Source organism: Ruditapes philippinarum, unplaced genomic scaffold (assembly GCF_026571515.1).
Source record: "Ruditapes philippinarum isolate M1 unplaced genomic scaffold, ASM2657151v2 ctg335_1_1_1_1, whole genome shotgun sequence".
In the NCBI taxonomy this organism is placed as follows: domain Eukaryota; kingdom Metazoa; phylum Mollusca; class Bivalvia; order Venerida; family Veneridae; genus Ruditapes; species Ruditapes philippinarum.
This window is the reverse complement of record NW_026863534.1, coordinates 367,995-383,691: the sequence shown is the minus strand read 5'-3', so window position 1 is coordinate 383,691 and position 15,697 is coordinate 367,995. Positions and strand designations below refer to the sequence as shown.

General features: G+C 31.1%; 1 protein-coding gene across 9 annotated transcripts in view; it reads right to left on the bottom strand.

The window, feature by feature from the left end:
• LOC132722342 (anion exchange protein 2-like) overlaps positions 1-15,697 on the bottom strand; it is a 171,909-nt gene that overhangs the window by 36,659 nt on the left and 119,553 nt on the right. For 8 of the 9 annotated variants that reach the window (XM_060706827.1, XM_060706828.1, XM_060706829.1 and 5 more), the window contains 7 exons: positions 14,490-14,744; positions 13,683-13,902; positions 12,834-13,006; positions 11,886-12,046; positions 10,977-11,157; positions 10,080-10,215; positions 6,698-6,775 (listed from right to left, as the gene is read on the bottom strand). In XM_060706827.1, coding sequence (XP_060562810.1) covers positions 6,698-6,775; positions 10,080-10,215; positions 10,977-11,157; positions 11,886-12,046; positions 12,834-13,006; positions 13,683-13,902; positions 14,490-14,744 — 1,204 coding nt within the window. The remainder of the gene's footprint in view (positions 1-6,697; positions 6,776-10,079; positions 10,216-10,976; positions 11,158-11,885; positions 12,047-12,833; positions 13,007-13,682; positions 13,903-14,489; positions 14,745-15,697) is intronic. The other variant, XM_060706835.1, reaches the window with a different exon arrangement.

Below are 15,697 nucleotides of genomic sequence, written 5' to 3'. Positions count from 1 at the left end.
TTTAGTGATGTGGTGTATAAACAGAACACATTTAGTGCTGTGGTTAATAATGGGTATATTTAGTGCTGTGGTACAGAAATGAGAGCTTATTTAATTAAGAGTGCACATTTAGTGCTTGTGATGAGTTAAGATAAATTATTTTTGTCGTTGATGGTTTAAGGGAGCGTGATGAGTTAAGAGAGCACATTTAATGCTGTGAAGTAATTAAATGAGAACACATTTTATATTGTGGAAGAGTAGAGGGAGCACATTTAGTGCTGTTGATGAGTAAAGAGAGCACATTTAGTGCTGTAAAGGAGTAATAAGCTCTTTTAGTTCTGTGGTGAAGTTAAGAAAGCACATTTAAGGCTGTGGTATGATAATGAGCCAATTAAGTGCTGTCATTTAATTAAGAGTGCACATTTATGTTTGTGGCAGTTAAGAGTGCACATTTAGTGCTGTTTATGTGTTAAGAGAGAAAATTTAGTCCAGTGGAGGAGTTTTTTTAGTGCTGTTGATGAGTTAGTAGAGCAGATTTAGTGCTGTAATGGAGTAATGGGCACTTTGAATGCTGTGATGGATTAAAGAAAGCAAGTGGAGTAATGAACACTTTTAGTTCTATGGTGAAGTTAAGGGGCCACATTTAAGGCTGTGGTGGAATAATGAGCCAATTATGTGCTGTCAGGGAGTTAAAGGAGCACATTCAGTGATGTAATTAAGTAATGAGCACATTTGGTGCTGTGGTGGATTGACAAATCAATACCACATATTTGCCAGTGTGTAATCATAAACACATTTGACATAATTCTATACCTCTTAAACCTTTGCAACATAGGGGGAAAAGTAAAGAGAAAGAAACATCACATTATAAGATTTTTTTCACATAATTAATTGTATTTTTTGTGTGAGTATTCTTGCTTTCATTTCAACATTATTACACTTCATATATTAATTTTTGACAGGTGCTTGTCCCTTGGTTCATCATAATTATGTCAGAAGGCGACAGCCTAATTATTAAATCATAAAAGCAATTTTATTAACATCTTATTGAAGGCCATAATTTTTGGGCACATTAATTAACTACACTGTACCCCTGTTGAAGACTGTACGCCTGGAAAAAATGGATAGCTAATAAATTTGTGAAATAAAACCTAAGAAAACCTAAAAATATCACCTTCCTGTGAAAATATAGCAACTTTTACATAAATTAACCAAAATTAAAGAACAATACTTCTATTCAAACAAGTATAATGCATAAAGATAACATTGTAAATTTTTGGTAAAATTTGCATAATTGTAATTTGTATCAAATTAACTATTATTAACTTAATAAAATCAAAACTTTTTCAAAGGTTCAATTATTTATTAATCATTATTCAATTATATTATTATTAAACTCTTTAGGTTCATTTTTAAGCCTTTAGGTACATTTCAACATCAAATTTTACCTAAATTTGTAATGTTATCTTGAATCCATATAAGGACAATTGACCTTGAAAGAGGGAGAGGCCTATAAAAGGTCAACAGCGGAGTATAAATCAGGCTGGGCTTATTGTACACAACCTTAACAAAAATACAGACTTCCTCATGGCAACGGTGAGCACGAAAAAAAATGTCCGAAAAAAAATCACAGAAATGTTTCTTTTTCAATATAGAAATTGTGTTAGTTTGTTAATTGGTGTGCACTTATTAGGGAACATATGGTACTTAAAGCAATATGTATACTGTATTTCCTCAATTCGTATTTGCCAATAATTATTGATATCTTTGATGGTTAGTTTCAGTTTAATGTGGTGCTTTTATAAGGATAAATTTGGTAAAATAACAATAACTTTTCTGAAATAATTACAAGAATTATATTAATAACATTATTCTGAAAACTTAAAAAAGTTGTTAACTTTTGATTTGTTTTTATAAAGATGAAATAACAGTTTATTTGTCAAGTTAACTCAAAAATCATTGAAAAACTTTCACTTTTTAATTCTATTTGTTAGTTTGTGGTGCGTTTATAAGAAGATATACAGTTTATTATATAAGAAAAGGTCAGATGCATTAGATCCTTATTTCCTGTTAACTTAGAACTTACTCTAAAAAGCTGCCAAAAAAAACATTACCAACTTAAAACAACTTTTATATATATAACATTTAAGTCCTATAAGCAATGAGATTCAATTGAGCCGCGCCATGACAAAATTAACATAATGCGTTTGCGACCAGCATTGATCCAGACCAGAATGCGCATCCGCGCAGTCTGATCAGAATCCATGCTGTTCGCTTGCAAACACTATAACAAATAGAGAAACTCAGATAGCGAACAGCATAAATCCTGATCAGACTGCACGAATGCACTGGCTGGTCTGGAACCAGTCTGATCAGGAACCATGCTGGTCGCAAACGCATTATGTTGGTTTTGTCATGGGGCGTCTCAATATTAAAGTATTTATTCTAAATGAAATGTTTTCAATTTTCAAAATTCAAGACAACTATTCTTGACTCTATAAATAACAGCTCTTATAACATGAACAAACACTGGGCTATTCTACAAGCAAAGAGTCAAACCAGTCTGCGATCATAAAATGTCAGCTACTCCACGACCAATCTGTGGTCTGCTGGCAGCTTACCATGCTATCTGAACAGGACTTAGTGCAGTAACAGGTTAACTCCTATTAAAAATGAAGTTAACCCCTCACTGCACTAAGATTATGATATACTGTTGGTTTTATGATTTTATGAAGTTCAAAAATAAAATAATAACAAAACTCTATTGATTCTCAACTTATACCATTTAAAAAAGAAAAATGTTTTGTTTTATTATTGGAAAATTCTCGAAATGATAAACAAAACAATCTAATTTTAAGCTTTCCATTGACCATGCCTTCACCATACTAAAAGTAACACATTAATTTTACTTTACCATACCATACAATGTTAAGTTTGTTAATAAAAGTGGGGTTTCCCTGACCATTCAAACTTGTTATCTGAATTTCTACCATATCTAACAAAGAAAGAACAATTAATTATCACTTAACCTGCTGGAAATGAAAAGTGATCAGACCTTTGCCATCAGTATAGAGCCAGGCCAGCCTGCACATCCCTGTAGTCTGACCAGGCTCTATACTGTTGGTATAGCAACTTTATATTTTCATCTAAATACCTTAAAAAAAATTGAGAGCTTGACAAGTACATTCAAGAACATCCAGCATGTTAAGGATTTTAAGTGAGACTGTATGTAATAAAATTTGGAAAAAAAAAATACAATAAAATAATAAAGGATAACAAAGACTGAATTTGGTCATTTAATTCATCAAATACCATCCACTGATGTTTCACTGTTATGTCTATTTAAATGTTTGTTTTATACCATGTCACTACAAAAATAACATCTTTATCAAAAATGTTACTCATAACCAGTAGTTACATCCTCATGGTATGCCTTTAACCTAAAAATGTCCCCAAATGTCCGAGTGTCTCCACATTACCACAAAAAAAAACCCATCTTATATTCTATTTGTAATAACAATCTCTTGGAAATTGCTCTTTACATCAAAGATGGCTCATCAAAAATATACAATTTAATGGTACATGCTTTCTCATAAACAACTAATTGTTGTCACCATTTATAACAAATTACTGGATTGTTTTCATACCAATTTCAACTGATGGACATTTAGTAAATATTCATTGTAATGGTGTGCTTGTTTTCCACCCCCCCCAAAAATCCCATCACGGTCATCAATTATAATTCACAATTATGATTAACAATCAATTATAATTCACAATAATTATTATGATTAACAATATAAAAATCTGCTCTTAACCAGAAATAACCCTCATTATACCCAGTAATGATAATCATATGATCTTTTTGTATTAAAATAGCTCTCATGGCCCAAAATAACATTGAAACACAATTCTTTACCATAAATTAAACCCTCTTAACCATAATGACAATCTAATAATCATGTTCTGAGTAAAAAAAATAGTTCTCATAACCATAAATAGTCCTCAGAAATAACCAAAATTAACATCTAATGGTCAGCTTTTTTATCATTTACTTATAACTGGTAAAATAACAATCTAATAATAGTCATATTATCAAAAATAAAGTCCTCATAACCAGCGATAATGGTATAAGTGTATTTAAATAAAAAAATATAATTCTGGTCTTAAGCAAAAAATACCCAATCATCATTCCCTTAAATAAACCCAATATTACACCCATAAAATAATTAAAACAACAATTAAATATTCTACATACAGTCTCATTTAAATATGTTTCTATGGAAACCAGTATTAATATTGTGGTGCTACTTTTTGCAAGGCTGTGTACAGATGTGAGGTTAAAATTAACAGATGACAACTTATTCCATTCAACAGCTGGTATTTTACTGTAATTTCAGAATTTAATTTCTTTTCTTTTAAGTTATTTTAATAAAAAAATAAGTTTTGAATTTTAAACTTGGGATATAATTGCAATTTATAATACTAAGAAGAACATCAGTGTCCTCTTTTTTTCTCTGTTACAAATAACTAAAATTTAATGCAACATTTATTTATATACATATTTAGTAACATAAAAATTATGTGCTTTTTAATGACAACACTTAATTTACTTTAAACGACAACACCTAATTTATATAAAAATTTAAGTATAAAATAAAACAATGTACATTTAAAAAAAGTACTATTTTAATCTAAAACATAGACATGCATTCACTGTGTATAATATACAAATGTATATATTATTTCCATACATCAATTATTATTTGACCTCATTCAAACTTTTATAGCATGCATTGTTTAGTACCCGTGTATGTTTATTAGTTTATTCATAAATTTTCATTCATTCATTCATTTTTACATTCATTCATTTGTATGTTCATTTGTTTGTTCATTCATTCTTCATTTTACATAAAATAATTAATCATTTTATCTATTCTTTCATTCATTTTTTAAAATTCATTCTTTTACCCAATTTTATTCAATTTCATTCATTCATTCATTCAATAATTCATTCATTCATTTATTCATTCATTCATTCAATTATTCATTCATTCACATAAATTTATCAGTCATTCAGTTACTATTAGTCATGTATTCACTTCACATTCTATTATCAACATATACTAATTTTTACCATTCGCCCATTTCAATGAACATTTCTTTCTTCTGGATAATCCCTTATTCACGACAATTATCATTATTCATTTATTATAAAAACATAACCAACATGACACATATTATTATTCATTTGTAAACACTTGACCAAGAATCCCTTATTCATGACAATTATCATTATTCATTCATTATAAACACATAACCAACAATTCCTTTTTTCATGACAATTATCATTATTCATTCATTATAAACACATAACCAACAATCCCTTATTCATGACAATTATCATTATTCATTTATTCTAACACGAAACCAACAACTACTTATTCATGACAATTATTATTATTCATTTGTAAACACTTAACCAACAATCCTTTATTCATGACAATTATCATTATTCATTCATTATAAACATTTAACCAACAATCCTTTATTCATGACAATTATTATTATCCATTTATTATAAACACATAACCAACAATTCCTTTTTTCATGAAAATTATCATTATTCATTTATAAACACTTGATCAACATATCACTAATTCATGACCATTATTATCATTCATTATAAACACTTGACCAGCAATCCCTTATTCATGACAATTATCATTATTCATACATCTACCCTTTCGTTATCATTTCTTTAACCATGATAAAATATATTCATTACACTTTACCAAAAACCACTCATTCAACAAAATTAATATTATATTTTATTTCATTTCAAAAATAAACACTTATTCTTTATCATCACCCACTCTTATTCACATTTTCTTATTCACATTTTCTTATTCACATTTTCTTATTCACATTTTCTTAAACACATTCTATGACACATTTTTTATTTTACCTTCCCCAACAATACAATTGTATTAACTTATTAGACCACTTCCTATTATGTATATTTATCTAAAGCTACATATAAATATGATAATATATTTATATTTTTAATACTTTTGCAAACACTTTCAATACCAATTTATTTTTAATTTAAGTATGTCATACCAATTATTTTTTCCCAGTTTTTTTTCCTTGTTTTTTTTCCCCCATCAAGTCTTTTTATGCTGTACACTAAATGACAAATAAAATGTAATTTCTTGAGTTTTTGATGTATTGATAATCAATTTCTCCACCAATTAAATCTCAATTAATGTAAAATATACATGTATAAGGCATCAAGAATGCATGTAAATTTTATTATTTATTTATTATTTTCTTTCTATATTTTATTTGTTCAGGATACTTTATTACTAAATTTTAACATTTTTTACAAACTTGTTCCCTGTACATGAATTCTTCACTTCATTCAAACAACAATTCTACGACTACAATGTACCTTTAAATTCATAATTCATATTAGCGGACATTCCAGTTAACTGTAGGAATCAAATTTTATTATTTACATTAATTACTTTTATTCATTTTCAACCATTAAACAATTAAATTCAAGGGGAGAAAAAAAAAACTGCTATGAAGAAAGTAAATTCCAAGTTACAGTAAAATCCGAAACGAAAAAAAAAATGAAAAAAAAAGAAGTGTAGTATTAAGACAATTGGTTATTTTGTAAAAAATTTTTTTTGTTTGTTTGCACTATTACAACCTCTCTTCTAAACGTGCGAGGTCCATGGATGATATGTTGCGACGTATCAGTGACTTTATGTTGTCCGATCCGACAAATCTGGAAGAAATATGCGCCATTGTGGATTTAAAGCACACACACAAAAAATAAAAACACCTCATGCTCTGTACATGTATATCATTATATTACATTATAACCAATCTGTGCCGAGATAAAAGAAAAAAAAAAGAAAAAAAAAATGGTCCCGAAATAAAATAAAAAAAATTTGCTGACAAGAAAAGTTTATAAATGTGTTTCAATTTTTTCCCCCATTAGTATATTAAGCGTTAAAAAAAATTTCACCATATGGAAATGACGGCTCAGAGTCACTCAATGAATAAAATTACGCCTGGTAAATGATAGAGCTACCTCTTTCAGAGGTATACGGTAAATCGCTCTATTGCTACTCCTATCATTTACCAGGGGTGTAAATATTTAAGACCACCACACCAGGACATTATCATTTACCAGTGGTGTAAATGTTTAAGACCACCACACCAGGAAAATGTCAATGTCATAGTAATTCAGGTCAAGTTTAAAGCCATTCTGACAGATATTTTAATAGGAGAAGATGTCATTAATAAAGTTAATAGTTTACAATAGAATTCTGGGGAAAATAAAAAGATTAAAAATCAAGTCATCTGCCTACCCTGAACCATCATTTATGGTGAGCTCAAAAAATTATAACACACTAAGACAGTATAATTAAAATCCGTGTTAAAAGTGATTTTATGAAAAAAAATTGATTACGTGAAAAATAGGACTTAAAGTGTATAGTAAAATGATTAAGCTGAGATGACATGAAAAAAAGTTATCAACAAAACTGTGTTTAAAAAGCATACTGTAAAATGTTTATAAATATATATTTTGCAAAACTTAACTCAATTGAAAATTGTAGAAAAAAAAATCTCATAAAAAAAAAAATCCATTTTTTGGGGGCACAAATATTAAAGGCACAAATATTTATAGCAGGGTGTGAAACATACAATACTATATTTTTTTTATAATCATAATATAAGATATAGAAAATCACATTTTGTTTAGATCATAATTAGTATTGCTTTTCCTACTGTCAGTAAAAAATTCTAACTCTTACAATAATAAAAAAAAATTTAATAAAACTACAATTTAAATTAAAATTTCTTCATTTTCTCTAAGTCTATAATTGCTTAAAATGAAACAGCCTTAAAAAACTACATTTTTTTACTCTGAAAACAATTAAACAATCAAATGCAAAAGTATTTGCTAAGAGCAAGAAATTCCTACTCTACTAAGTCAAAATCTATAAGGGGAAGTAACTGTCTTTAAAAAGCTGACACTGCTATCAGGGGAAGTAACTGTGCTTTATTCTTGAATAAACTACTCAGCATGTTTTCTTCTTGAATAAAACATGGGAGGTGAACATGAAGAGATAAAACATACAAAGCAGGGTTGCATTACAGGATTAAACAAATAAATTGGCTTCAGATATTTGACCCATAATATTGAATTTGCAGTTGACTACTAAATTTTTTTACTATTTACCCAAAATTAAAATAACTTTAAACTATGATGGATAAATTAAATATAACCAATTAATAAAATTTCTGACATATATATATATATATTTTTTTTAAAAAAAGTCCCTTTTACATTAGGTAATCATTTTCTATGAGTGGCCATTGCCAAATGCTTAAATATTTGCTGTCTAATTTAAAACATATGGATGTAATATCAAAAACTTGGTGGAAACTTGTATCAATGCAGTTTCAATGTTTTGACATCAAGGGTTATGACCCTTGTAATCAAAGAGTTACAATCCCTGTACATCAAAGAGTTACAACTCTTGTACAACACCAAGAGTTACAACCCTTGATCATCAAAGAGCTAAAACTCTTGTACATAAAGCATTGCAACACTTGTACACCAAAATCTGATATTATACCAGATAAAATATCCATACTTAAACAATTTTGTCCATTATTCTTAACAAAAAGAAAAGTTTCATGACTTTGGGAACCAGCTATAATAACCCATCACACACATTGGTATGAATCAGAGAATCAACTAATAAGGGAACCAACTGAAATTGCAAATTACTTGAGACATTACTTTGATTGTTAAAGGGAACCAACTTAAATAACCAATCAAAAACACTGACATAACTTGAGCGACAAACTGAAACAACCAATCACAGACATTGACATAAAAAAGGGGGAAGCAACATTCATATCTAGTTTTAATCTTTATTATATAAATATAATGTATAACAAAAAAAAAATTATGCATAGACTTAAATACAGATCTAGCATTCTACTTTTTATGCTGGACAAAACAAGGGAAATATTTAAGGGAATAAAAATCTATTAAATGTAATAAAATCTATAAAATGTGATTGAATCTATTCAATGTATTTGAAAGAAAAAAAAAACAACTAGAACTATAAACCATACTAACATTCAGCTTAAGTGTGTGATACTTTGAAACTAAATGTGCTACTAGCAACATTCTGACAAAAGCTGGGGCATATGCTAAGATTGCGGAATAATGTCCTAGTTCTATAGGGTCAAATGAGCTCTAAAATGCATCTACATTCCTTAATATGAAATGTTTTCAAAGTAGAGCTATTGCAATTATCATGCTAAATAATTTTTTCAGCATCACAGAGTATCAAAATGCCATTTTCTAGTAACAACTCTGTACCAAAACATCATGTTTTATTAGCCCATTCTTATAATTTCTTTTTCAAATTAAACATGTTTGCCTTTTCGAAACAGGAACAATAATTTATACCATAATGCTTTCATTTTTAATGTAACTGCTTATTTCTCTATAATAACATTCAGTCACAAACATCTAAAATGAAATCTTGGCCTGCCTTATACCCCGAGTAAAAACAAACAAAAATTCTTACTTCAATGTTAAATTTAGGCCCCCCGCCTTACAAGAAGACTGTGTAATAGATGAGTAAATTCAAACATATTTATTTTTTCAGTATTTGTCAACAAGAAATCATGTTGTTTTTTTCTAGTGAACAACAACTGTTAAAATAAACATTCACAAAGAATTCAAAGGCCCTGGTTGGATTCAAACCCTTGCAAATGTTTTAAATAATTTACTTTTGTGCGAGCGTAACACACCCATTATTGAATCATCATAAGACACAACAAAAACAAGACACATTTTTACCCTTGTACCATTTTTTGTTGAATTAAAAAAGTATTAAAAATAAGAAAACAAAAAAAACACGAAAAAAACACAACAAAAATAACCTAAGGCAGTACCCACAACAAAATAAATCAATTGACTGGCAAAAAAAAGAGATTAAGTCATTAAATGTGTATTATAAAGAAAAATATAGTGACGAGAAAATAGAAAAACGTACTTGTGCTTTGTAAGAAGTGTCCGCATCACATGACCTTTGACATCAGCTGAGATTTGATCCCTAATCACCATGTTGTCAACAACACGGTGAGCTATAGTGATCAAATCTGGGGCCTCGAGATCTAATATTAATGATCCTGAAATACAGATGTTTCATAAAAACTAAAACAAGCATACAAACAAAATGATCTTAAAACATTGTCAGAAAAAATCTTGAAACAAAGACTGAGTTTCTAAACTCAAAAAGGGCCAAAATAAAAACCCTTCTATCCAGTTACAGTCTGCAAGTATTTCAGCCTTACTAGAGGTGGAAAACCCGAGGTGTCCCTCCATGCATTTTTAGGTACAAGAGCCAAGAGTAGAAGTACTGATCAACACTCAGTTCTTGACAGTTAATCAAGAGCCTGGATAATAAATTTTTTTCTAAGTTCAAAAAGGGCCATATTCTGTTATTTTGTTTTGTTTGTTTGTTTCATTTTACGCCTTTTTCCAACAGTATTTCAGTCATATAGGCGGGTAGTTTCCTAACCATCGTTCCTGGAGAGTTACACCAGTACTAGACTACCTTCCTCCGCGCTAAACTACCAAAGCATCTCCCGGGGATCGAACCCACGCCAGAGAGGTAACTGGATAAGAAGTCATCGACTCTAACTCCTCGACCACGGAGGCGGCTCCATATTCTGTTAAAATCCATGTTAGAGTTATGGGCCTTGAGCAGTTGTCTCCTATAATGCTCTCAAATATGTGTGTAAGTTTAAACAAATTCCCTTCAGTAGCTTTGGAGATATTAGCTTGCACATACAAACTTAACAAAGTGGGAAGCCGACACATGATTGAGTACAACAGCTCTCCCTATTATTCAAATAGCTGAGAAAAAATTAATTTGAAATTAGTGTACCTTGTTCCAAGCCTTTTCTGAGCTCAAGTAGACTGTGAAATGAAAGCGAGGCTACATGAGGCTTGCCCCATCTCTCCGCTCCTTCTTCAACGTCTTCCTCAAACTTGATCCAACGAGCTTTCTCCCTCCATTCTACCTCATGATCGTCAACTACGTTCAACTCATCCAATTCAACAAACACCTGTCATATCAAAATAATTTCATTAGATTTAGGAATGTTCAAAACATTTTCTGGATCCATTTCCTACATCATTTTTTTTACTCGTAGCCGTTAATTGTAATCATTTTAGTTTATACCAATTTATTTTAGTTCGATTGTGTTGGAAGCTATAAGCTTATTGAACACTTTTGAATCCTTTCCTGGAACCAACCAGTATTAAGCAATGGCTTGCCCCTGGCAGGGATTGAACACAGACTGCCAACAATCCTTATATTACTAGTCCAATGCGTTAACCACTTGCCAACGCCAATCATTTTACATCAGCTTCAGTGAAATATCATATTTATCATGCATCATTTGCATGTATCAATTGAAACAATTGAAGGGCAAGTGGTTTCAGGTCAACTCTTCATCACCTACATCTCTGTATAAGAAAATAATAATATAGCAGCATGGCTCAAGTGGTAAACGCACTTCACTAGTAATCTAAGGATTGCTATCTGCGTGTGTTCAAACCCCGTCAAGGAGAAGCCACTTATTGCTCTGTACTAGTTATGTTCCAGGAATGGATTCAAGAGTGTGTCTATGAGCTATCAGCTTCCTACACAATCAAAATAAATAAATTGAGTATATACCATGAACAAAATATAGAACCATGAATAAAGAACATAATATAGAACCATGCATAAAGAACAAATTATAGAACCATGAATAAAGAACATAATATAGAACCATGAAATACTACCCACCTCATGAGGAGTGTGATCGTACTTCTTGACCTCCGGCTTGAAATATTTCCGTTTTGACTTGTCTGACTTGCCCACATATATCACAGAAGAAAGGGTCTTGTGCTTCTTCTTACGTCCGATCTTATGTTTGTGGTAACCCTGGAGATTTTCCATTCTGTGACCTTGAATACAATAAATGCAAGTTTATTTTTGGAGGTTTTCCACTCTGTGACCTTGAACACAATAAATCCAAATTTAATTTTCATTGACACATGCTTTGAAATTTATGTGAATTCTAAAAGTCTTGAATTTGCTTAATTCATTTATAATTATGCAAAGATAACTGTATCTCTCCCTATATCTACATAAAAATTAGTATGCATCACTTTTTGTTTGTCAATTCAGTATTTCAGCTGATTTTAACAAATCTTTAATCTTAACTCGGTGGTCAGCACACAGTGGTTTTCCTTGACAACTGACCAGTGACAGATTGCTAATCCCATATAATTTCTACATTAGCTGCGAGAGACAAATGACCATTAGACCAAATGTCCCAGATCAATTAACATGGGGGAATTTCGCCTTGCCCGAAAGATCAAACCTGCAACCACTGAATTACAAACGGGATGCTTTTACTATTGAGCTTAGCAGACAGACTAAAACTTCAAAATTTATTTTTTGACAGAAAAAAAATTGAGGTTACTACAAGAACCTGTAAAAATTAAATGAACTTCAACAAAATGGTACAACTGGTTTTACAAAGAAAAACTATTATTTTTATGTTTTGTATTCAGGGTTTTCATTATTACAGATTGGCAATTCATATCATTGGTTGAAATGCTGTGAAAATCAGTTGTATTTTCAGACAAAACATTAAAATATCTCCCTTGACCCTTGGACAAATCGGTTGTTTTTGTTGGCACATATGTTGCCTCAGATCAAAATGAAAACCCTGAGTATTGGACTTACTAGCCATCTCATCGAGATCTGCAGATTGAAGCGTGATGGCTTCCTCCGTTTCCGTGGGAACACGTTTGAGAGCGTCTGCAATATGTACCTCACTTCCTCTTTGTCGTCGTCGTAATAAATCCTCGGTGCCGTAATTCTCACGATGATGGTGGTGATGCTTCTTATGCTTGTGTCTGAATATATAAAAATATGTCACATCAAAATATTTATCATCGATACAAATAACAATATTTGCATAATATATCACATCAAATATTTGTTGAATCATCAATACAAATAAGAATGCTTTACATTTACATAAATAGTTGTACCTTACATAAAATTTTAGAACATTAGCTCCCTTGACAGTTGCAGCTATATTTTGAAGTCACTTTGTTTATGTTATATGTCTATTGTTTTCCTCATTTTTTTGTTTGTTGGGTTTTATGTCACACCAATACAGTACAGGTCATATAGCAACTTTTTCAGCTTTACTGGTGCAGGTATACATCCGTGCATTATTTAAGGCAAAAACTGGCACCTGAGTAGAAGTTCTGTAAGCTAGTTGTATAGCATCCTCACACGAAAGAAGCCAAAGTCCCTGGTAGTGTTCAAACCCTCATTGATGACAGGCAAGTGGTTTGAAGTCAACGATCTTAACCACTTGGCCACAGAAACACCCCACATAATATGTAAGTTAACAGATGATTTAAGATCAAATTCTTTTCATTTGTGTAGTAAAATATCAACACAGCACCAGTATCTACATTATATGAAGGTTTCTATCTACAAGCATATGACAAATTGGATATGACGTTTAAAAAGACAACCAAGGAAGGCAACCATGCTTTAAAGAGTAAACATTTTTACCTAGATTTTTCCGAGTGTGATCTTTTATGAATTTTGGTTTCCTCAGCCAGCTGCCAGACATTTTCATTATCACTTCTCTCTTGCGTGTCCTCGCTGTTAACAGATCCCCTCTCCGTGTCATCACTGTCGCTACTGTCATCATCGTCATCATCATCGTCGTCATCACTGTCTCGGAACTTTCCCTTCCTGTGTAAATCAGCCTCTTCAGATTCAGTGTCTCCTGTAAATGTTTTATCATCATCAACACCATCATCATCATCATCAATATCATTATTATCATCATCCATATAAACATCATAATCATCATCATAATCATCATCATCAATATAATCAATATAATCATTATCATAATCATCAATATAATCATCATCATCATCATCAATAGCATCATCATCATTAATATAATCATCATGATTAAAATTAGCATCAATATCAATATAATAATCATCATAAATTTAATTGTTATCAACATAATCATCATCAACAACATCAATATCATTATCATCAACAACATCAATATCATCATCATCACAACCATCATCGATATCATCATCATCATCAATATCATCATTATCAAATACTATCATCACCATTATCATCAAAATCATAATCATCATTGTCATAATCATTCTCAGCATGATCATGTTGTTTTTCACCATCATCATCATAATCATTTCCAACATCATCTATCAGTGGTCAGTATTCACCTAACATTAGCTTACGTTTTCCAACAGCAGGTATTGAAATTGTAAACAATAATTGGCAGTCAAATCAAAATTTCCCTAAAAATTTAAATGAAGAAATTACCTAACAAAAACTTTACTCTTGATGGGTCCTCAGTGCCTCTATCAAGCACATGGATAGGTGTATCTCTGGTAGCCTCTCTTATAGATGTAGAAACCATCGGTTTGTCATCATCATTCAGGACCACAACTACGGGAGCACTTGCAGGAAGATTCTGTATACCCTGGGCGGTTGTGACCGGTATAGGTCTGGACGCGAAACTCAAATCGCTCTCTGACGTAGCCGCAGACACTGGGACTTTATCCTGGAGATCTGAGCCTGAAATAATAGGAAAGTAACGTAAAAATTACCTAGAACTAAGTCTTCTGTAAAAAGGTATGTAAAATAAGAAATATTATGAATGAATTGCGCTGTGTACAGTTTTCACGTGGCAGGACACGGGACAAAAATTTAAATGGTGTTAATTAGTGGTCTGAACCCACTGTACAATATGTTGCACAATTTATACATTACCGAAAATAAGACATCATAAACTTGCACTTGGCACCAATAGTTCAATACCACTGGCTAATCTTTAACTGAGAGGGAAGGAGAACTCAGACATCTTCCTGAGACACTTTAGAGAGAGATTGTTACAAACAGAATGTAGAGATCAAAAAGAAGAAAACAAGAATTTGTAAGAGTTACCAACGTCCTCCGCCTCGGAGAAAATTTATATGAAGCATAAATTTGTGCTATTTCAAAAGATTGAGTTATGGCTCTCAGGACTTTCAGTCCAAAATTATGATCGATGCTAGATCTTCAAATAAAATAATAAATTTTTTAAAGAAATAAAATGAAACACGGAATTTAAAATCTTTCATGTTAAGCTTTGACCTCTAAGTGTGACCTTGGAGGTAGGGACCCATTATAGTTTGCGCCTGACATATCATCTTATTATTGTGATTATTTGTGCAAAGTATTTTTAAAATCCCTTTAACTATGCAAAAAGTATGGACTGGACACAAAATATACTCTATAACAGACTATGTAAATCTTTGACCTCTAAGTGTGACCTTGGAGGTAGGGACCCATGTTTTGCACCTGACATATCGTCTTATTATTGTGATTATTTGTGCAAAGTATTTTTAAAATCCCTTGATCTATGAAAAAAGTATGGACTGGACACAAAATATACCTTATAAAAGACTATGTAAATCTTTGACCTCTAAGTGTGACCTTGATCTTGGAGGTAGGGACACAGGTGTTACGCATGACATATCATCTTATCA